The sequence below is a fragment of the Dipodomys spectabilis genome, unplaced genomic scaffold, assembly GCF_019054845.1.
Source record: "Dipodomys spectabilis isolate Male_0828 unplaced genomic scaffold, ASM1905484v1 ptg000163l, whole genome shotgun sequence".
Taxonomy (NCBI): domain Eukaryota; kingdom Metazoa; phylum Chordata; class Mammalia; order Rodentia; family Heteromyidae; genus Dipodomys; species Dipodomys spectabilis.
In genome coordinates, this window is record NW_024870840.1 from 16,486,211 (window position 1) to 16,510,505 (window position 24,295).

At 51.6% G+C, this 24,295-nt stretch overlaps 1 protein-coding gene across 1 annotated transcript in view; it reads left to right on the forward strand.

Moving 5' to 3' along the window:
- Positions 1 to 213: 213 nt before the first annotated feature.
- The window catches only part of Btbd11 (BTB domain containing 11), a 226,066-nt gene continuing 201,984 nt past the window's right edge, over positions 214 to 24,295 (forward strand). The window contains exon 1 of the mRNA XM_042693126.1: positions 214 to 1,617. Within this exon, the coding sequence (XP_042549060.1) occupies positions 465 to 1,617 (1,153 nt within the window). The 5' untranslated portion in view covers positions 214 to 464. The remainder of the gene's footprint in view (positions 1,618 to 24,295) is intronic.

Sequence of the window (24,295 nt, forward strand, 5' to 3'; positions counted from 1 at the left end):
CGGGGCAGCTCCAGTGCTCCAGTGCGGGGCGGGCGGGAGCGGCGAGCGCGGGGCCGGCCGCCCGCGGAGCTGCGGCGGTGGCATCCGGGGCGGGCTTGGGGCGGGAGGGGTGGGTGGGTGGGTGGGGGGGTCGTACCCACACTGCGGCGGGCGGCATCTGGACCCACCCGAGCCCCGGGGAGGGGCGGGCTTGATGGACACTTTTTCTTTTGGCATGCCAGGGGCGAGTCCCGGCGGGAGCTTCCCCGCTGGCCTGGCTCGTTCCTAGCGCGTCCCAGCTCCGGCGGGGACGGGAGCCGACGGCGACAGCGCCCGTGCCCGGCTGTGTAATTCCAGCGGCGGCGGCGGTGGCTCCGGGAGGCAGCCCAAAGTAGTGACGCCCGGTGGGAAAGTGAGCCGAGCCAGCGCGGAGCCCGCGGAGCCCCCGCGACCCCCCGGCGGCCGCAGCATGAAGTGGCGCAGCGATGGCCAGGAGAGGTAAGAAGCCGGTGGTGCGGACGCTGGAGGATCTGACGCTGGACTCGGGTTATGGTGGCGCGGCGGACTCGGTGCGCTCCTCCAACTTGTCCCTGTGTTGCTCCGACTCGCACCCGGCGTCGTCCCCGTATGGCGGGAGCTGCTGGCCGCCTCTAGCTGACTCCATGCACAGCCGGCACAACAGCTTTGACACGGTCAACACTGCCCTGGTGGAAGACTCCGAGGGGCTGGACTGCGCCGGCCAGCACTGTTCGCGGCTGCTGCCGGACCTCGACGAGGTCCCCTGGACCCTCCAGGAGCTGGAGGCGCTGCTGCTGCGCTCTCGGGACCCCCGGGCAGGCCCGGCGCCCCCCGGCAGCCTGCCCAAGGACGCGCTGGCCAAGCTATCGATGCTGGTGAGCCGGGCGCTGGTGCGCATCGCCAAAGAGGCGCAGCGCCTGAGCCTGCGCTTCGCCAAGTGCACCAAGTATGAGATCCAGAGCGCCATGGAGATCGTGCTGTCCTGGGGCCTGGCTGCGCACTGCACCGCGGCCGCCCTGGCCGCCCTGTCCCTCTATAACATGAGCAGCGCCGGCGGCGACCGCCTGGGCCGCGGGAAGTCGGCGCGCTGCGGCCTCACCTTCTCCGTGGGCCGCGTGTACCGCTGGATGGTGGACAGCCGCGTGGCGCTGCGCATCCACGAGCACGCAGCCATCTACCTGACCGCCTGCATGGAGAGCCTCTTCCGGGACATCTACTCCCGGGTGGTGGCCTCCGGGCTACCCCGGAGCTGCGGTGGCCCGGGCTCGGGCTCCGGTTCCGGTTCCGGCTCCGGCCCAGGCCCCGGCTCAGGCCCGGGTGCGGCCCCCGCGGCGGAGAAAGAGCGGGAGGCGCCGCCGGGCGGGGGCGCGGCGAGCGGCGGCGCCTGCAGCGCAGCCAGCAGCGCCAGCGGGGGCAGCGGCTGTTGCGCCCCGCCCGGCCCGGGGGTCGCCGCCGCCGTCCCTGCGGCCGCCGCCGCCAACCACCACCACCATCACCACGCGCTCCACGAGGCGCCCAAGTTCACCGTGGAGACCCTGGAGCACACGGTCAACAACGACTCCGAGATCTGGGGGCTCCTGCAGCCCTACCAGCACCTCATCTGCGGGAAGAACGCCAGCGGTAAGTGGCGGCGCGGGTGCCCCACCTAACTCTCCCAACTCTTGGGCGCAAGTTCGTCTTGTGCCCCCCCCTCCCCACACCCCCTGGCTTCTTGTTGAACCGGGGCTTTGGGAGGGGCCACCCAGCTGCAGATCGTCAGAAGCCCCGCAGGTTGCATCCCTTAGCAAGCCCTCACTCAGGTCCTGGAGCGCAAAGCAGCCCGGGTCGGTGCGCAAAACCCCAAGGCGAGTTTCCAGGGCGGGTGTGAGGCGTTTGCGCCTAGTACCTACTTCTCATTTATTTATTTATCTTGTGCCAGAACGCGGTTCAGATGCGCCTTTCCCGTGCCCGCGAGCTAGGATCGGGCCACCACCGGGGGTTCTTGCACTTGTCCCCTCCCCGCCCTCCCTCGGGGGACGCTGGCCGGGGGTAACCCGGGAAGGGGCGGGGGCCGGCGGCAGGGACCCCTTCCGACCGGCCGGCAGAGGTGTGGCGTGGTGAGAGGTGGAGTCCGCAGCGCCAAGTTTGTTTTCTCCCCCTCTCCCGACGCCCTTCTCCGCCCCCCCAAAGCACCAGGCCCTCAGTGGCCACGTCCAGCTCCGGCCATTCAGGGTTCCGGGCTGGCGGGGGAGCCGCGCCTGTCACCCCCGGGGACGGGAGGGAGGCTCGTCAGGTGAGGGCGTCGTGCTCCCACGGATCCTGCCCTCCCCTCTCGGTGCGCATGCCCCCTCCCCCGATTTGGAGACTTCCCCTGGCGGGTTCGAACCCGCAGCCGCGTAGGGCGCAGAGGGGAGGGCGAGGGTGGGGACGCGTGCGTTCCAGCTGGCCCTGGCCGCCCCGCCGTCTGTCGCCGAAAGCCCGAGGAGACACTTCAAAAGCTTCAATTTTCCACAGGAAATGGTAGAAGCGTCACTGGGGACTGGAGGAGCTGGAGTCAAACTTTTGTTACATATTCAGTGGTTTGGCCGGAGGTTGGCGGGCTCGGGGCTGAAATGCAGCCCTTCTGGAGATTTCAGTCGTGTTGCTGCCTGTTTCCCGGGGACCCCCGGGAAGGGATGGAGCAGGCGCGACAAGTGTGTGCATGTGTGTGTGTGAACACAGGTGTGTTCATGTGTGCGCGCGCGAGCGTGTACATGTGCAGATGTGTATGTGTGTGAGTCGGTGCGTGCGTGTGTATGTGTGTGGGAGTGCCCGGTGAGTGTGCGCAGGAGCGAGCGAGCTCAGGGCCCTGGCACACCGCTCCAGCCCCAAACCCCTTGGAAACGGGCCCTGCTGCTCAGCTCTACTCCTTCACCTGGATTTGATCATCTGTGGGGGATGGGGAGGAAAAGGCAAAGTGTGTGTGGGGGTTGGCGGGGAGGGGGGGGGGTACGCATCAATCCCCACACATTCTCCAGGGTCTATTTGCCAGAGCCCTTCCCCCTTCTTTGCCAGCCAAAGAAGGGCACAGCACAACCCCCATTGATGATATCTACATACAAGGGCGCGCACACACACACACACACACACACACACACACACACACACACACACACACACACACACACACACACACACACACACTCCACATCCAGGCTGAGAATGGAAACATCTGGGGGAAGAGGGGAGGGAAAGGCAATGTGCTTCTTCACAATGAGGGGATTCACCTGTCACCATCCACCACCTCCAGGCAGATTGGTCTCTGGTTGGAAGCTCACTGCTCGTCTTCCTCTTCCCCCCCCCAAAAAAAAAGAGCCCAGAGGGGGTGACTCCTTCCCCCTACTCTGAACCCACCTCTTGGGGCTGGGACTCCCTTTTTCTTTCCCTCTCCCTCCATTGTTCTTTGTGAGGAATTCTCATCCTCCCCAAAATAATCCCGTTTTGCAAACCGGGGGACCCTGTCCCCCTTGTCCACCAGTCTCTTAAACTGTGACTCAGCCACTTTGTTGAACCTCAGAGGCCCCTCATCCGCCAAGCAAGGAGCCCCGTGTGCATGCCACGAAGCCCCAGTCCTCTGTAGCTCTGTTAGCAGCCTGTCTGCGTTTTTTCAAATAGATTGTACTTTTATGATCCTTCATCATGTCTTGTAATGACAGTGTTGGTGCTTATGCTTTTTTGGAGTAGGGATCATTTCAGGAAAGAAAAGACCACACTGTTGGTTTGGGGCAGGGTGAGTGTGGCTGGCTCTTTGGTTCCCACACCACTGAGCTTAACTCCTGGGATTTTTTGGGGGGGGATGTGGAGGGAGGAAGCAGGGGAGGGAGGCCTTGGACCTCCTCTGGAAGGAGACAGTGCTGTAATTCTCTGTGATCTCTTCATCTGGACTCCTTGGGCTTGTTCAAAATGGCAGGGCATGTGTGAGGAGCTGTGGAATGAGTGAGTAATGCCTTAACCACGTGAAACATACATTAAACATCAGGCCTAGTTCTTTGAGCTGTTTTTTTCGTGGCAGGTTTTTCTGAGCCAACAGCCTTATTAAGGAGAGCATAACTTTCCTACTAGATTTAACTCAGTAACACCCCTTATTCATTCATTTGGGAATTCATTTGCTAGTCAATATTTATTGAACAGTTTCTAAATGCTAGGAACTCAGTACTGGAAAAGAGATGAGGACCGACAGCACTACTCTCTATATTAATCCATCTCATCTCCCAGTGTTCAGTGTTCTTTCGAAAAAGCGCTAGAAGAGGGAACTGAGGCAGGAAACTTGAGCACCTTGTATAATTGAAGGTGGACAGCTGAGCTTCACACCACACTACTCTGTTCTTTCCTCCCTCTCCTCCCCTACCACCTTTGGCAGTACCAGGATTTGAACACTGGGCCCTGTGCTTGCTACGCACTCTACCACTAGAGCCACACCTCCAGTCCTTTTACTTTTTCAGATAAAGTTCCTTGCTTTTGCATAGGCTGGCTAGGGGTCATGACCTTTCTACCTCCACCTCCCAAATAGCTGTGATTAAAGGTGTGAGCCACCACACTTGGCAGCATCTAGGCCTTAATTACTATCTTATCTGGTGCTAGTGACAGATGAGTCTCCTGCCTTCGGGTCGTCCTTCACTATCTTCATAATTGAACAGAGACTCTGTACAACTTGACATTATTTTTGTCCTGATTGATTCACCTTTTGTTCCTACCACACTGAACCAGGCAGTACTGAACTTTACATTTTCACATGTCATATTCTTTGCTAAGTTTAAGACAGAGCCCAGTACACGGTGCTTATTAAGTACCTTTTGAGTTGAGCAAGTTGATGTTCTATATTATGCAGTGACAATTACTTTTGGAGTTTCTCAAATCTTCTTTGGTGTGTATGTGTGTGCACACCTGTACGAGCCCCGGTCCTAAGCCTTGAACCCAGACTCTGGGCACTGTCCCTCAGCTTTTTCACTCAAGGCTAGCCCTCTACCATTATAGCTACAGCTCTTCTTCTGGCTTTTTGGTGGTAAATTGAAGATGAGAATCTCACAGACTATCCTGCCAAGGCTGGCTTTGAACCATGATCCTCAGATCTCAGCCTCCTGAGTAGTGAGGATTACAGGCATGAGTCACCAGTGTTCGACTAAATACTATTTTAAAACCCAGAAAGAATGAGAAGGGAAGACTGGAAGAGGCCAAGGGTTGGGGGGAAAGGGGTGAAACCTGACGGAAAGAGCTCGCCTGGAATCTCAGCTGTTCTACTTTCTCGCAGGTGACTTTTGCTGAATTTGGTTTTCCTCATTTCCATAATGAGAACTCCATCAGAGAACCCAAACCTAGCTCATAGGGGGAGATTAGAGGCTTAGATCCGATTCTGTCTCTGAAAACCCCAGCCACATAGTAGGCACTCGATAATAATGACTTCCTTAAGAAACAGATTCACCAGTCTGGTGATAAGGGTACTTTGGGGATTTTGAGTTATCTCTTTCATTTCAGGGATCTCCAGTGATTTTTTTCCTAAACATTAATTAACAGAAACCCTTGCTAATACTGACTTGGTAGCCGGTAGTTTGCAGGTCATCTGTTTTTCTGTAACCAGTGGGCTCAAGTTTGCAGTAAATACTTGCTAGGCAGTTTTCCTGTCTCAGAGCTGGTCATTCTGTTCTTTACTGTTGTGTCTTGTGCTGGACAGAAATGTTACTTGAAGAATGCAGCCATCTGATGAGCCAACCTTACAGTGTCTTTCCTTACTGCACAGATTTTTAATTAACTGGCTCAATGTAAATTAAAACCTGGAATTTAGGTCAGTAGAGGGTTGTGTGTGTGTGTGTGTGTGTGTGTGTGTGTATGTGTGTGTGTACGCGTGCATGTGCACATTTGTCATTTCCCTGCTGTGCCATTTAAGTTGAATGTTTCAGGAAAATAAAATAAAAATAATAACCCAAGAAAGCCTTGAGGGACCAACCTGGAAAAAGGCAGGTCAAAGTCTGGGTGCTGTGGCTTGAATAGGAGGCAAACCTAATTCTAAATCTGTTACTCGGGGCTGGGAAGGTGGCTCAGTGATAGAGTGCTTGCCTTGCATGCATGAGGCCCTGGGTTCGATTCCTCAGCACCACATAAGCAGAAAAAGCCAGAAGTAGAGCTATGACTCTAGTGGTAGAGTGCTAGTCTTGAGCTGAAGAGCCAAGGGACAGTGCCCAGGCCCAGAGTTCAGGCCTCACGACCAACAACAACAACAAAAAATTATCTAAATCTGTTACTCTTTATGACCTTGAGCCAGATGACACATTCATCCTCTAAAAGTACTCTAATTATTATTTATTACTATTATTATTATATTCATCATCATCATTATTATTATCATCTGCTGAAAGGTAAATATAAAACAGCCATTGACTCTGGAATCAGACATACTTGTAAACTGTAGTTTTCCAATCTGTCAAATGGGTATCGTAACAATAATAGCTACTTTCACACAGCTTATTACCTACCAGGTGCTGCTTAAGTGTACTATAGTACACACAGTATGGTAATATTGTACTTGCCATATTAGCTATTTATAAAAGACAATCTCAGGTCTCCATAGCTTGTCACAATAGAAGATTATTTCTCACTTAAACTCTGATTGGGAGATGAGTAGGTGGGGCAGGGTGAGGTAGGTACTAAGCTTTGATTGGTGGAGAGTTTGCTTTGTGTATGGTCAGCTTGTGGCTTCCAGTGTGCCCTTGGACAACCAGCCAATAGGGACTGTAAGCAGGAGACAATCTGAAGAAAGGTATTGTAGAAGGGACCTATGTTGCTGGGGCCTACATGTCATTCATTGGCTACACTTGTCCCTGGGACTGTTTGCCCACCAAGTATCTGTGAACATCCTTGTCCTTCTTGACTTTTCCTTGAGGGAGAAGCCACTTTCTCTCTGGTCACTGATCCCCACTGAAAGCGATGGATCTTTGGATGGAGCTGGGTTATATGCACCCATTCTGGCCCAAAGAGCCAAGTCCGCTCCTGTGTTAGGCTTGATTCTGCTCTCTGCAAAGAACTTAGGATTTCGTTGTTCCTGCCATGGACCCAGTTCCGCGCAGAGGGAGGATTTTCTATGTTCATTACTCTTCGTGGCCATTGCCTGAAAGTAGGTTTGGAGGGCTCTAAATCTAAAGTTTAATGCGTTTGCCTTGGGTGAACCAGCTTGCAAGGAACGGGTTAGACTGGAATTTGTCAGTCAAGCTCTAGAACTTGCTTACAGAATATTTGTGAGGATCAAAGAATTTTTTGGACACTCAAAGATTATTTTAATGCTGCAATAGCAAAATGACTTAAAATCCAAGCTTAGAGATTTTACCAATGCGCTTCCCTCTACTGTTTAGTAGGATTTCCAGCTCTGCCTCTCTGTTGTATTAATCAGCTTTGCAGCACTGTGATGAAATACTTGAGGCAGCTACCATGATAAAGAAGAAAGGTTTATTTAGCTCAGTTCGGGGTGGGGGCGGGGGTGTTCAAGGGTATTGGCTCAGGTCTGCATGAGGATCCTGTGGAGAGTAGCAGATGATAATGGTGAGGGTACCTGGTGGAGTGAGTGGTCCTGGAGGAATCAGGAAGCAGAGGGAGCTGGGTAAGGCCAAACCATAGCCGGTGCCAGGTGTTTCAGGAGCCATATTCTTAATTCTTTCCCAATCCCAATGCTCAATCCTGGGCCGCATTTTATTTCTGGATCTTTGTACCTCTCCCTTTCTCTCTCATTGTCTTGGCTTTTACTGTTTAAGGTCTAGAATTAGTTGTGTTTTCCTCAATTATTTCTTTCTAATTTTTTCCTTGCTGGCTGATTTCGTACGTGAGCTCTAATAACCTGTTAAACTCAACTAGGAGCAATCAGAAAACTATATTACCTTTTTGATTTTCTACCACGTTCAGTCTGGCTGAAGTGGTGTGGTGCCTGTGGAAATGGTCAGCCGTCCGCCAGCTGGAGCAGGTGACTGAGAGGAACTCCTCTGATTGGGTGTGGTGGACAAAGTCTGGACAATCCTGTGGACATTTGTTGTTGTTTTTATACTGGGATTTGAACTCATGGCCTTATACTTGCCAGACAGGTGCTCTGTTATGGAGTCCCAGCCTAGTCCTTTTTGCTTTAGTTGTTTTGGAGTTTATGCCTGGGCCAGCCTGGATCACCATCCTCCTATTTATGCTTCCTGTGTAGCTGGGATGATAGGCATGTACCATTGTGTTCAGCTTTTCCTAGTGGCGATAAGCTGTTGTGAACTTGGTTTACAGGTTGGCCTCAAACTGCAGTCCTCCTAATCTTGGCCTCTGGGGTTGCTAGGATTATAGGCATTACCACTGGTACCCAACTTGTGAGAGGTTTTTTATGAACAATTCCCAACAGGTCCATTGATTCCTTCCCCATGCCAGTGGTCCCATGGCCTTAGTTAGATGCAGAGGGGCTGGAATTTGGGGTGTCTCTTCGCTGGGCAGGTGGATTTCCCCACAATTCTACTTTAAGCCTTTTTTTTCTTTTTGTCCATTGTGGGACTTGAACTCTAGATGCCTGAGTGCTGTCCTTGAGCTCTTTAGCTCAAGGCTAGCACTCTACCACTTGAGCCACAGCATCACTTCTGGTTTTCTGATGGTTAATTGGAGATAAGAGTCTCACAGATTTTCCTGCCTGGGCTGGCTTTGAACCGAACTGTGATCCTCAGATCTCAGCCTCCTGAGTAGCTAGGATTCCAGGTGTGAGCCACCAGTGCCTGCTCCTAAGTCTTTATTAGAGAGCCAGACCCCTCAATACCTGGAAGCAGGTGCAATGAGTAACCTACTTGGCAGGCTAAGAAGTTGGAGGACAGAAAGTTTAAGGAATCTGCCTTGAGTGACCCAGCTTGCAAGTGGCTGGCGGGACCGGAATTTGTCAGCCAGGCACTCAGACATGCTCACAGAATATTTGTGAGGACCAAAGACCTAATAAACACAAGGTGTTATCCCAGTATCTCATTCTCAGCACATACTTAAATAATGGCTATCTATTATCTACCTTCTCAGGGATCCTGCCATCCTGTGCTGGGAGGGAGGAAGGCTGAGCTCAGCAGCGAAGCTCCCTGTGTGGCCACAGACAGGAACTGGAAAGACTAGGGGCTCCAGGAGAACTGTGCTGTGCACCTCACTCTCCTCCTCTGCCCAGGGCCAGGCCAGGTACCATGTTCATCTTTCTACATGAATGACCTCTTTTCAGGGTGGCCCTGGTCTTGTGAAATGGGTGTTCCTGAACCTCATTTTCCTATGGGAAATCTGAAGGTCAGAACAGTTCAACCACTGGTTTTAAAAAGGATGTCACCCTGACTAAGTGGTAGGCTTGGGTTTGGGCTCAGTAGCTTGAGCACTGAACCAGTGCTCAGTTCTGGGTCCTGCGTGACTAGCAGAAGTGGGCGTGGCCGAGGGCAGGGCTGAGGCGGGGCCAGGGGGGATTTGCTGTGTTAATGATTGTATGTATATATATATGGGGGGTGCAGTACTTAGCCCCCACTCACCCGTTCCTCCCTGACTACTCCATGTCTCACTGCCCAGCCGTTCATCGGACCACAGGGCAGCCTCCTGTGCCAGTGTGCCAGTGGCCCTGTGCCAGTGGCTGGCTTTATTGTCCTCAGGGTCTAGCTCTACTCTTCCCACACTCTGCCCAGCTGGGTACGGCGCTAGGAAGTACAAAGCATGGCCTTTCTCACTTGTGGATAGGAAAGCAGAAAGCTCCGGACTCCGTGGAGAATTCATTCTGGCTCGGTGATTTTCACTCGAGCTCTCCCTGTATCGCAGCCCAGGCCTCCTGGGATCACAGAACTCTGGATGAAGTGGACCAGGGTTCAAGTTCTACCTCTACCGCGTTCGAGCCAGGTGCTGTGGACGAGTCTGCTCATCTCTCCCAGCCTCAATTTCCCAGTCTGTTTCATGAGCAGAGCAGCAGCACACCTCTATAGGTTCCCGGGGGGGGGGGGGGGGGATGAAATTAGTTAATTCAGGACAGTCTTAGACACCATCATACACACTCACTATCTATTCATAGATATTATGGGATGCTTCTTAAAGGTGCAGTCTCTGAATCTTGCCTCATTGACTCAAAGATTTCAGTCCATAAGCAATGGACTTCTGGGAGTGGACCACTTACCGGCTGATGTTGGGCAGAAAACTCTGTGACTCAGCTTTGAACTCAGGGCCTCCTGCTTGCTAGGCAGGTGCTCTACCATTGGAGCCACATCTTCAACCTCTTGTTTCGTCAGCATTTTATGCCTGGGCCATCCTGGGCTGTGATCTCCTCCTTGTGCTTTCCTGGGTCATTGAAGATGACACACACACACACAAGGTTGCATGCAGCCACAATGTTGCCCCTGCAGCTGCGATAAAGGTGGGTGCCAGCATACCCAGCTGTGGGTTGAGATGGAGTCTCAAGAACTTTTAGGCCCAGGCTGGCATTGAACTGTGATCCCTCTGATCTCTGCCTCCTGAAGAATGAAGATGACAGGCTTGAACCACTGTGCCTGGCTTAAACACAATTCTTAGGGCTGGTGTTGAAGTGCCTGGTAGGTAGGAAATGCTTCCTAAATATTAGCCCACAATTGGTCATTTTTTTTTATTGTATTCATTCTGACCATCTCTACAGGCACTGGGTTAGATGTGAAGGTCCCCGTCTTCATGCAGCTTGCTGGCCTGTGGTAGGCTTAGTTCATGCATCAGATGATAGTACAGATGTAAACTTGTGCCTTTGGCAGCTGCTGTGGAGAAGAGGAGTCCTGCTCTGTGCTCTTCGCTTGGGCTCTGAGCTGGTTAGAGGCATGGGGAGACTCCATGAAGGACATAGGGCTTCAGTGAAGCTGAGGCAAGGCCAGTTTGATGGAAAAGATAGGAAGAGCATGCCATGAATGCAAACAGCATGTGCAAAGGGCCTGTGGCAGAGAAGAACACTGTGGGAAGAAGGAAGACTTAAAATGGGAGCGGAGGTGAGGGGAGCCTGGCAGAGTTTTAGATCAAACAGGTGCCAGGTCTTTTCTGAGTGACCTGGAGAGCCTTGAAGAACTGTGTGGAGGAGAGGCAATGATCTGGGAAGCTCATGTGACTGCAGCACAGACGCACAGCAGATGGGAAAGAAAAAGGAGTGGATGTCTGTTGGAAGGCCAGGGAGGCCTGATTACCATGCTTTACCCAATAAGAAGCTGAGGCCGCAGGACTGTGTCTGGGCACAGAGTGGGTCTGCGGAGCTCGGGCTCCACAGCGGTCTCCAATTAGGTAGTGGCTGAACCAATGACAACCAGGCTGCGAAGAACAGGTGTGCCAAATGCAGGCTCACCTTAGCAGCAGAACAGGTGTGCCAAATGCAGGCTCACCTTAGCAGCAGAACAGGTGTGCCAAATGCAGGCTCACCTTAGCAGCAGAACAGGTGTGCCAAATGCAGGCTCACCTTAGCAGCAGAACAGGTGTGCCAAATGCAGGCTCACCTTAGCAGCGGGGAGCACCAGGGGTCAGTGGGAAGTGAGGATTGAAATCTGCCACCCCAGGCCAGCCCTGAAGCTCCGGGTTGTGTGGATTAACCTATTGTTCCTTGGGTCCCTAGGGCAGCCTTGAGGTCCACAGCACAAGAATTCTGCCAATATAGAATCCCCTGCTTTTCCTCCATTGATCTCTCTGAGTTCAAGCCTGGGGAGCCAGCTTGGCCATTCCCTCCCCACACCCCTGTGCTCAGCCCTTCTCCATCTCTGCCCCTCCCCTCAGCCCAGCCAGACTGGCTTCTTGCCCCCTGGCAGGCCTTTAGGCCCTGGGTGATTGGCTAATCACCACTCTGTGTGAACTGCACGCAGCAGCGGAGGCGGGAGGGGGGTGCGTGAGTGTTTGATGGGGACCGTGAAGCTTCTGGAAACATGGGCACTGAATGATTGATGGAGAACAGGAAGCTTCCAGAAACATAGGCCCTGAATGATGGGGTACCAGGAAGCTTATGGAATTATGGGCACTGAGTGATGGATGGGTACCAGGCAGCTTCTGGGAACTATGAGGTCTGGGAGGAAAGCGCTGCTCCTCCCTGGTGCTGCTGGGGGGTGGGGATGGCGGGGGCCACAGCGGCGGACACCACACATCAAGGTCAGGAGGGTCCTGGCCATGGAGGTGACCAGCCAGGGAGAAGCCTTCCCGAGAGGGCCGGGCAGGGGTGTGGAGCTTCGGAGGACGACACGGAGCCATCAGGAGAACAAGAGGGAAAGCAGACACTCCTGCCTGTCAGAGGCGCTGCTTTGGGTGGGGTTCAGCCCTGGTGCAAGGCCCTTGGGGGCCAGATCCCATCACTCAGCCTGTGGAAGTGGGCACCGGGCAGGAGAGACAAGTCTGGCGTCTAGGATGCCAGGTGTGTGTGTGTGAGGGGGTGCAGGTGTGCGCGCAGCCTCTCTGTCCTCCGTCTAACCCCTTGTCCGCTTTGCTTGCAGTCATCTTGCTCTCCTTGCTTGAGAGCTGTGTCTTCCACACAGCTGTGAGCAGGCTGGCGCTCTTTGGCGAGCCCAGCACGTGGCTGGCACGGCACAGGGGTCCAGGAGACGGAGGGTCCCTGATTCCTCCATTGAGCAGGAAGTCACCAGGGGTTCAGGGATGAGAAGGGGACCTGGGCTGTAGGACCCACACCCCTGGCCTCTGAGACTCGGCTCCCCGGATAGGCTTGGAGATGTGGACCTCAGGTTCTGGGGTTCTAGCATTGTGGATGGCAGCTGCTGCCTGGAGTGCTCCCCATGTGCCTGGCCCTGGCTTCGGCTGTGAGGAGCCACAGCCATTGGAGGAGAGGAATCATGGCCTCTGCTTTGCTGATGGGGTGGCGGGAGTGGTGGTTAGTAAGATGTGGGGCTGAGTTTCAGCCCCTGAGTCCCTGCCTGGCTCCTCTCTGCAGTACTGTGCGGTGGGAATGTGGGAAGCCCTCCTCTGTCCTTAAACACAGAGGGCTTATGGCCAGAAGAAGGCAGAGGAGCAAGCTGTTCAGAGTTCTCTGAAAAGGGAAGCAAGTACCTGCGTTTTCCAAGATGGCGTTGAACTTCAAAGGAATCATTAGAAAGAAAAGTGCTTCATGCATGGTTACTTAGTCCTTCCTTCGATCATTTGTCCACATTTTTTTTTTAATTGAGCATCTACTGTAGACTAGCATGACCCTAGATCCCTAGTATCCCTAGCAGATCAAAACAATTGCCTCCACAAGACTTACATTGAGGGGCTGGGAAGTTGGCTCAGTGGTGGAGTGCTCGCCTTGCATGCATGAGGCCCTGGGTTCGATTCCTCAGCACCACATAAGCAAAAAGAAAAAAGCTGGAAGTGGTGCTGTGGCTCAGGTGGTAGAGCGCTAGCCTTGAGCTGAAGAGCTGAGGGACAGCGCCCAGTCCCAGAGTTCAGACCCCACGACCGGACCCCCCCCCCAAAAAAAAAAAGACTTACATTGAGTTGGGGGAGGTCCTAAATAATCAACACATCCTGTGAAGAAACGATAGAGGGTATTAGAACGTGGGTCCCACCATTGGGGGGGGGGAGACAAGGTGGGGATCAGGAGATCTAGTGATGGTGAGTTGTAATTACGGTGTGATAAGGGTGGTCTTATTGAGAAGGTGACACAGACACTCAGCTGTGAAAGAGTAGCAGGAATTAGTCATGTTGATACCTAAGGTGATAGAGTTCCCCACGGAGGGGAAAGCCAGTGCAAAGGCCCTGAGGCAGAAATCCGAGTGCCAGAGAAGTAGGAGTGAACTAGGAGAGCCATGGAAAGCTGGGCCATTGAAAGTCAAGGCGGGTAAGTCCTCACAGACCACCAAAGACTTTGGTGTTCATTCTTAGGGATGTCATGGCAGGGTTTTGAGCCAGGATTGCCAGGGGTGGCTGCTGGTTAAAATAACAGAGTCCAGAGGAGCGAAAGCGAGGGCAGGGCAGGCAGTGTGTGGCGATCTGAGCTGCAGAGTAGGTGTCCTGGACCATGGGGGAAGCTGTGGAGGTTGAGTTAGAGGAGGGGGCTCATGCCATGTCTCCAAGGTAGCCATCCCGCTGGCTTGGATGCATGTGAGAGTGGGGTAAATAGGAAGGGGTAAGGCCCAAAAGCCGCTGCTGGAAACAACTGGAAGGTAAAGTTGCCACCACGGCAGTCTGGAGGTGGCAGGAAGTGCCGCCATCATCGGACGGCTCAGGCCAAGGCGCTTCTGGCTGTCCAGGGTGACATTTGACCCGGAAGCAGTCGTGTTTAGGAAGAAGAGAGAGTAGGGAAGGCAGGAGACTGAAGACCCAGGCCTTTCTGGAGTCAAGCGGGAGAGCTGCACAGGAGCAGCCAGGGAGAAGCCGGGATGTGTGAGTGTCAGTGGAAGGAAGCACATCCTACCGGGGTTGCTGGGGCGGTGGTGGGCAAGATGGCTGTCCTCTTCTCAAGCTACGTGAGCATGTCTGGCCAGGGCTTCAGACCCAGCAGAGATGCGGAGGAAACGTGCTAGTTCCCAAGCCCATCCCTTGCATGTGTCTTCTAGACAATGGGGACTTGGCCAAATCCGCATTTTCTCTCTGGGTCCCCTCGAGGGTCTTTGGGAGCCTGTGGGGGTGCAGTGGTGAGGTTTTCCACGCTGCCCTTCCCACGCACATTGGTAGACTTGCTTCCGTGTGGTGGAAGCTAGGCTCGTGCCCCAGGTATACACAGTTCGGACAGTGCAGGCCTGCAGGTGTGTCGGCCTGTCCTTCCTGCCTTGACATCAAACCAGCATCTTCCACATGGCTGTGCTTTGGCTAGGGCTATGGAGTCCATCTGGAAAAGCACAGGACTGGAGCTCAGAGAAGCAGCTGGGCCAGGTGGAGAGAGCAAGGTGGGCTCTGTGCCTGACACTTGGACCCGAAAGGGATGAAAGAAACACAAATAACGGCGGCTAGCCAATGTGGTAACTAAATAGTGCTGGTATGCCCATCATCCTCCATCCCAAGGTGACTGCCCTTTCCTCCCCTGGCCTTTTTCCTGAGTCAAAGCCCTTTTGTTTCCCCCTCACACCCCAACATGCAGACTTCCCAGGTGGCCTCTGTGATTCCAGGGAGCAGAGGCAAAGCTCATCAAAATCATCTCTCTCTGAACCCCAAAGAACCCTGTGTCCAGCCAGACACTTCCCAGCTTTCCAAGCCAAATGGCTAGCTGTCATCTGTCCAGACTGGCACCCTCAGCCCTTGCAGGCCTGACCTGGAACTCTGGCTGGCTTCTGCACTGGAAGGAGCTTTCTGTTTTGTCCTAAGAAGTGTTTGGTGGCTGAATAGAGGCCATCAGTCCTGGATCTCCATGGCCTCACATGGGCCAGGGGTGACTTTGGGAAACTGACCCACGTGACCTTGAGTCATGTATTGAAATCGCTCATCTGTCTGATTTTTTCTGGGGAGGGACCAGGGTGTGGTGGTTATAATGAAGAGTTTGTGGCTAGAGTGCTTCCTTCAACAACTTTGCCACCTTGTCAGCTTTCTCGTGGGACCTCTGTTTCCCCCCCTAGAACAGGGCCTGCCTCCCAGGAGCAATTTGGAGGATAAAATGGAATGGTAGGATGTCAATGCAAGCTTAATGTGCAGTGTCTTAGGTTCAATACACTCCAGACTGCACTGGAAAATTTTGGATTATGATATTGTCCTCCGGGCATCTACTATCTCCATCACAGCCCTCATCAGATTACATTGAGCGGTCCACTAACCTGGCACCCTTCCTCAGACATTTTTTCTGTCACTATTACAGCCTCTAGCACACAGTAGGCACTTTACCATATTTGTTTGTTGAAGGAGCAAGGCTACTGTACGCATGCTCCACTCAGAAGGGCTGAATCTGTTTGTCTGGTTTCACGGTTGTCTCTCCAGCACTTTGGTGAGTGCTAAATAAACCTTTGTGGCCAGTGAAGTGAACAAGAGATTTAGTGGAAACTAGCTGATGGTCGCAACGAAGAGCCCTTTGCAAACTGCCTGCCTGTGAGAGGCCTCTATATTTCTCAATTCTCAGCCCTGAAAAAGAGTTTTTTTTTTCTTTTTACAGCTTGTCTCCCTTTGAAGAACAAGAAAGAAATGAAAGCTCATTATTGCTCTCTTTTTTTGGCTGGTGAGACCATACCTCACCCTAATTCAAAGTGGAAAATCATGTTTGCGTGGACTCTGGGATGAAAGAGCCCTCAGCATCTCCCTTGCCTTTGGTCTGGGCACCAAATGGAGTTTGCAGACCTAACTCTAAGGAGATTCAGACTTCTGTGAGGTCCCATAGCATGGCTGTGATCGAAGTCCTGAGGGTTAGAGGTAGAAAGTCTCACAGAGGGCTGATATCTCCGCCATTTGCAGTTCCATGCTGCCCTGCCCTCCTGCAAAATGAAGTGAGATTTTGTCCTCTTCTCTTAGTTATTTTTGTTTGTTTGTTTTGTTGGTTGGGGGGACTTGAACTCAGGACTTGGAAGGTGTCCTTGAGCTTTTCTGCTCAAGGCTAGCATTTTACTACTTTGAGCCACAGCTTCTGTTCTGATTTTCTGGTGGTTAACTAGAGACGAGAGTCTCATGGACTTTCCTGCCCAGGCTGGCTTTGAACAGTGATCCTCAAATCTCAGCCTCTCCTGAGTATGATTACAGGCATGTAATCCTAGCACAGGGCTCTGTTTTTTGTTTGTTTTTTGGTGCAAGGAGTAGAGCTTGAATTTAGAATTTGGCTTTTTCTCTCAAGGCTGGCATGCTACCACTTAAGCCACATCTCTACTTCCAGATTTTGTTTTTATTTAGTTACTGGGGTTTGTACTAAGGGTACCACTTGAGCTACAGCTCTGCTTCCAGCTTTTTGCATGGTTAATTGGAGATAAGAGCCTCACAGAATTTCCTGCCAGACTGGCTTTGAACTGCAGTCCTCACATCTCAGCCTCTTGAGTAGCTAGGACTGGATTACAGGCATGAACCACCAGCTCCAGGCCTACTTTGGCTTTTTTTTTTTTTTTATGCTGATTAATTGGAGAAAAGAGTTTCTTGGATTTGTCTTCATGTTTGGCTTTGAACCATGATCCTCAGATCTCAGCCTCCTAGGTAGCTAGGATCACTAGCATTATGCCTTTTCTCTTCCCTTAGTTCTGATAATCACATGTCTCGTCTAGAAAGTCAACAGATGCCGGGCTCTGCCCAGCAACAACCCAATATTATGTCATCCAATACCTCCAATGGGGGACGTTCATTGGTTCCACTGTACAACAGAGAAAACAGACTCAGGGACTCGCCAAAGACCTTATACAGCAGGAGTGTAGGAGCTGGGAGTCCAAGCTCTGGTCACCTGGATAGTTGTCACTCTGTTCTTCTGTTAACCACATCAGCTGCTTCTGGCCAGATGCAACATGGCGTGTTAAAACACCCCTGACATGCTCCAATGATGCTAGACACAGGGCTCTAGCCATCAGTCAATTCTAGGGCAGGCGGAAATCAGCCAGCCAATGAACAGTCGATTGATGCATCTGCTTGTTGATGTGGTACTGGGAAGAAAGCAGCCACTGTTTGCTCATTTGCCTTGGGGTCTGCTGCTCATGGTCGTCTCTCTCCCCCTCTCTTCATCCTTCATCTGGGAAATGATCAGGGCCTACTACGTACTGGGCTCTGGTCTAATTGGAAAGTACTTGTCACTGCTAATATCCAATCTCATCACTTGGTAGGGAAGACTAGAACAGTGTGACACTTATTGGCTCCGTAAGAGTGGGTTAACCTAATGTTGCTATTGACTCACTCACATCTGCCTCGTCCTCCTTCCCCAGGGACCAAAAACACCTGCCAGCAAAGTGACACAGCAACAGGACGCTGCTGGGAGCCAGGAGATGTTTATTGGCCTATACTGTGGAGGGGAGGGGGGGTGAGGGGATGGGTCCTGGGGTTTAACTCAAGGGCTCAGTGCTGTCCTTGAGCTTTTTTTTTTTTTTTTCTCCTCAAGCTAGCGTTCTACCACTTAATCCACAGCTTCACTTCTAGTCTTTTGGTAGTTAATGGATTTCAGAATCTCACAGACTTTCTTACCCCGGCTGGCTTCCAACTGAGATCCTTAGATCTCATTCTCTGAGTAGCTAGGATTACAGGCATGAGTCAACAAACAGTGCCCAGCTTCTGACTGTAATTTTTGAATCCCACAGAACCTTATTAATACTAATTCTTTAGAATTACATAGTTTATAAAATCATATTAACTGGATGTGTTTGCCGGTGCCTATAATCCTAGCCACTTGGGAGAGAGGTAGATTCAGAAGGATCACAGGTAGAGGCCCAACCACAGGCAAAAAGCTCAAGATCCATTCACCTCAAAATCCTTATCTAGTCTGTGTTCTGGATCTTTATCATATCTTGTGCTTTTCAGGAAACAGCCTGTGTGCGTGCGTGCATGCACTTGTGCCTATGTGTATATGTATACATGTGTATTGTAAGTGTTTTGTGTATGTGTGCCCATATCAATCAGCTCAGCAGAATTACCAAAAATTTCTGCCAGATTCTAGCAGACATTGCATATTTGCTATAGCTCTGGAGTTTGGGTTAAGTTTGAGAAGATTTGTGGACTGTCATGTGGGCCTCTGCACCTATTTTTGTGTTGTTGTTGTTGGTCATGGGGCCTGAACTCTGGGCCTGGGGGCTGTCTCTCAGCTCTTCAGCTCAAGGCTAGCGCTCTACCACTTGAGCCACAGTGCCATTTCTGGTTTTCTGGTGGTTAATTGAGGTTAAGAGTCACATGGACTTTCCTGTCTGGGCTGGCTTTGAACCATGATCCTCACATCTCCTCCTAAGTAGCTAGGATTACAGGCGTGAGCCACCAGTGCTGGACTTGGGCCTCTATTCTATGCAGGTTCTGACCGTGTCTCCCAGGAGGCCACCTCACCACCATTGTGTTTGTGGCTGAAAACCTCATAATGATTTTGTTCAGATTATTTTGCTGTGTGCATATCATCACTCTCTCGTGGGGAAGGCTTGTATTTTCTCTGACATTGTCATGTGCAAAGTCTAGTGACCCTTTCCTACCCCACAGGTAACGACATGGCGGTGATAAATATTGAACATTCACAATAGTCACTTCACGTTAAGTGTTTTAGCCACCTCGTTCCTGTATTGATTATGGCTTTGCAACTTCCTTTGATGTTAGGGAGCTGATAATGTTCTTTTCTTTGGATCCAAGAATCCCTAAGAACAGAGTTGTCCTGTGGAACCAAGGGGTCCTGTGCTTATGACATAAAGGGACCTCAGGAAGTTCCCTCTGACTGAGGTGGGGTGAGGGTAGGTGGGGAGAAGATCTCAAAGCCTTCTGGAAGAAAAGCAGGGGAGCAGGTGTTGAAGGATGGAGAGTTTGTGCATTCCAGAGAGAGGGTGGCAGAGGATCCTCAGGAAGGGTTTATCTAGAAAGTTCCCAAGCCTATATGACACTACCTGTATTTAAATTTAGTTGGGCTTGTGTTTTATAAGTGCGTACAACAGTAGGCCTACCTCTACATATAGGTATAGATACTCACATATGTATATTAATATGCACATGTGTAAGCATGCCCATATATAATGTATGGGTATGTCTATACATTTACTTATTTAATGTATTCTGGTACTGGTGCTTGAACTCAAGGCCTTCTACTTTTGCTTAGCTTTTTCTGCACAGATTGTCTTTGATCCCTGCTCCTTAGATCTCAGCCTCCTGAATAGCCAGGATTACAGGTGTGAGTCACTGGTGCCTGGTAACATAACATACTCACATTTTTAAGGGACTCTTCCATTTGGTCTTCCTTTGACTGCCTTGAACACAAATTATCCCAACAGTATTTTAGATGCTGAGGATCTGTGGTGAAGTATCAAAGACAGTCAGAGGAGAGCTATTCATGGATCCTGTGTTCTACAGTGGAGGCCCACCACGAGCAAACTCCCATTCAAATATGGGATGTGATTTCAGTGATAAATTGGCATTAATTCAAGGATGGTGGTTTAGATGGGCGGCCAGCTAGGAGGGCCTCTGTGGGGTGGTGACTTCCGCCCAGGTGAGGAGGAGCTTGAGCTCCAGGCCAAGGACAAGAACATGTTGGAACCACACTGGTTCTTTTATGGTTTCTCTCAGGACTTGTGAACCTCCTTGCTGCCCTTTGAGTACCTGAGGTCCTGTGGCTACAGCAGGGTTGGGCTCCCCATCTAGCACCCTGTATGCGTTTTGAGCCACATTTGCAGATGGTGGTCAGCCTCTGTTCTAAGCCCAGGGTGATGGGTTGTCAGCCTAGGCTCTGCAGACACTCGTGTCTCCAGGCTCTCCAGACATTTCCTCTGCTGTTCTGGCAGTAGGAAATCTGTTTGCACTTTGGAAGAGTTGTTCTCCAGTAGCTGGCCCTGGTCCCAGGAAGAATGTGGGGCAGCTTAGCCCAGCAGCACAGCAGTGAGCAATTTCACCCGGAAGGTTGGGTGCTGGGCTTCCAAAGAGGGTGACTCAGGGCTGGGGTGCAGAACAGGTTTCCTGGTTGCTCACCTTCGCCCATTCATTTCCCAAACACACACTGGGCCTGCACATAGCAAGGCAGAGGTGCAGAGCTGTGTGAAATCTAGGCAGATGTTTGAGCTTGTGAAGCCTTTGTTCCTTCTGTTGTGAAACAGGGGTCCTGGAGTTTTGGATTGCAAGGTGGAGCAAGGAAAAAGACAGGCTGACAATTCAGTTTGGAAGGCAGATTAAGAAGCAGTGTTTTTTTTTTAAATGTAAGTATATCTTGAATATTGTATGTTTAGCTGATATTCTAACTCTGCATCCCTCCCTTTTTTTTGACAGTAGTGGGGGGCTGGACTCTGGGCCTGGGTGCTGTCCCTCAGCTCTTCAGCTCAAGAGTAGTACCCTACCACTTGAGCCACAGCTCCACTTGTGGCTTTTTTCTGCTTATGTGGTGCTGAGGAATCGAACCCAAGGCCTCATGCATGCGAGGCAAGTATCTACCACTGAGCCACCTTCCCAGCCCCACATCCTGAATTTTTAACTGGCAGCATTACCCAGGGATAACGCTTTAATCATGCCTGCAGCTGGGGACGTGTAACTCAGTGGCAGAGTATTTATTGGCTTAACCCTCAAAACTGAAAAACAAACAGACAAGCAAAAGGAAAACCCCAAAGCCTTGCTTTATGGAGCCTCCACTAGCAGCAGCAGAGACATGAAAAACTTAACATTGCTTGGCACAGTGGTTTTGACTCCTGATATATAGGTTTAGATAGAGTGAAACTGACATCTCTCTCCATTGGGACACTTACGAACTCCAGGCTCGCCCAAGAAGCCCCCAGTGAGTGGGGGATGGATACTACAGGATGCCCCAAATGCCAGTGCCTCAGTGAAACACAGGGTTTGCTTATCCATCTAGCGAGCCATCCGGGAAGATGAACTTCATGTTCCTCTCTCTAAGCAAAGGGTGACCTTTGCTGAGCAGCAAACAGACAAGCCATGACTTCTATTGTATTTTCTCTAGGCCATTTAAGTATAAAACAGACAGTAACTCAGGAGGAAAAAAAAATCCCATGTCTGCCTATGTTACGGAATTTGCACTTGCCAGATAACCTGGCAATCATATACTATCCTGCTTTCCTGAGGCAAGAAGCAAATTTGCCATGTGCCACCCAGGGCTCTAATAGGAGACACAATTGGCATCTCAGGCTCCAAACTAAAGTTTACCCAGTGCCTTTGTTTTAGGTAAAGCCCTAAAAATACTGAGAGAACCAGTTAGGACTCTTAAAGGGCCAGACACATCCCATGAGCCCTGGCGAATGCCTGCCCAGTACTGGCTGCCTCCCTTGCCTTTCATGAGGCAGCAGGGCTATTTTCATACATTGAGAGGGTTGTTTGAAACTCCTGAGAGCAGGGAGACTGTGGCAGGCTCCAGTGAGGAAGGAGTCTGGGCTGACTGGACCGGCCAGTGAGGCAGGTGGCAGGATGCACCACAAGGGTGTTGAAGATGCTTGTAGATGGCGGGCTTTGCAGCCTTGCAAGGTTAGTTGATTAGTATGTGCCAGGCCAGGCCAGGCCAGACCAGGCACTGCACTCTAAGTGGTTTTCATGCAATGCTCCTCTTGACCCTCACTCCATTCTCTGTGCTTATGGGGGGAGGATGGGGGTGTCCATTTTATAGGTGTTTTGGCCACTTGCCCAGCCATGTGGCCCCCCTCTGTACCCTGGAGCATTTGTGACCACAAGGTACTTCCCTTTCCCATGGGTCCTTGTGACATTCGAGCTGGTTCCTGTCTGCCGCGGACATGCCTGCTGTCTCTGCCTGTGGTGGTGGAGAGGGCTGGGTCTGACCTTTAGTGCCCCCTCCACATTGGCATCTGTGGGGCACCCCCATGAGGGACCGGTATCCCCTTCAAGCCAGCCACGAGTCAGGCTGAGCCAGGAGGTCTTTCCCGTGTGACCTCGCATGCTTCCTTCTAAAGGTGGTGCTCTGTTCCATCCACTTGCTGGCTTCTTTATTAATAGGTAAATCCATTCCTTCACTAACGATTCACCCAATGTATTCCAAAGAAAATAGTGAACAAGTGGACAGTGTTGCCTTTGTGCAACTTGGAATCTCAGCAGGAAGGATGTGGGAATAACGGGAGGGGGGGAAGGAAGGAGGGGGTCTTGGGTCCCCCCCCCTGCCCCTCGGTGTTGTTTCCAGTGTTCCTCTATCAGTGGAGGGAGGAGTGATCAGATTTGTGTTTTTTGAGCCTTTTCTATGGCTCACGGCTGTTGGATGAAAGAAAGGGGAGGGGCTGGGAAGGTGGCTTAGTGGTAGAGCGCTTGCCTCGCATGCATGAAGCCCTGGGTTCGATTCTTTAGCAACACATAAGCAGAAAAAAGCCAGAAGTGGTGTTGTGGCTCAAGTGGTAGAGCGCTAGCCTTGAGCTGAAGAGCTGAGGGACAGTGCCCAGGCCCAGAGTTCAGCCCCCCCTCGATGGACAAAAAAATGTAGGGGGGAAGAAATCAGGACTAGGCAGGGTTGACAAGGGAGAGATGAGATGGGTGTTCTGGGGAGGCAGAGAATGAAGGGATGGATTGGAATAGCAGGATGTCCAGTGACCTACATGGACTACTGTTTCTCCTTACCTCCTAAGAGGCAGTGAGGTGAGACAGTTCTTCCAGGATCAAAAATTCTCAGGATATTATTAATAGTCATCTGGGATCATTTGTGCCCAGGCTTCTTTTTTGGGGGGGGTGAGGGTGGGGTATGGACTGGTATTCTCCTGGAATTGCAACTTGATGAGTATCCTTTTGAAGAACTACTAGGCTGATTTCCAAAGAGATTGTACCGGTTACACCCTAGGAGTAGCACGTGAGAGTTCCAACTTGTCCACATCATTGACAACATTTGTTATTATCTCTGCATCTGACTGTAGCCATCCCAGTGGGTGTGAAGTGGTTTTCCAATAGGGAAGTTTCACCAAAGGCACACTTGAAGCCCTGACAATTCACTGACCTGTTTTCTGGCTTGGCGATTCTTCCTTTTCCAGGCTGTGATGACTAATTGTACCTTGTGTGGCCCTTTGGACTCTGCCTCCTGTTGCCTAGCACAGTGCATTTGAGAATCATCCATGGACTAGTCCTTTTTTTTTAAAATTTGTGGCTCAGTAGTATTTCATTGTATGATGATATACCAAGCGAGGATTCCTGCTCTTGTACACAACAAATTTGGAGCCCTCCCTGCCCCTTGACGGAGGAATCAGACATAAATCGAGCCTTCTCTCCTTGGTGTAGGGACTTTCAAAGATTGGGAGACCCTCCCCACGCTGCCAGCGATGCTGGAAGGCCTGGTTTGTTCTGCCAGTTTCCTCTGAGCTGCAGAGCTAGGCACACAATCCATGAGCTGCAGGCCCTGTGGCGTGCAGATCTGCTGGGGATTAGAGTTCTGCCTGCTGGCTCTGACACGGAGAGCGCTGTATGTGACCCTCAGCCCACCAAGGCAGGTGGCCTCTGGACCGCCCAGAACAGCTGGTACCTGGGAGTCCTAGGCTCCCACTTCCCAGCTGTCTCCCTTCTCATGGGGGTCCCCCAACCTTTCTTCGGCTGATACATAAAACCTTTTTCTCCAGGCCTTTATCTGCTTTCATCTTTTTGTGGTAGACTTGCAAGGCGGGGCTTTGAGGAAAGCATTTCGCCAACTTTCTGTTACAGGCACAGGGAGATGCAGTGATAACAAAATGGCAATGAACGTGTACCTACCCGGGTAGCTTTCTACGTCAGAACCCACCAGGCAGGTCTCATAACTTGATGCCAGGGAGAAAACAAGGTCCTGAGTGAATAACTCATTTCTTCAAAGCTACACTGCTGGTAAGCCATAGGGAAGGATTAGAATCCACCA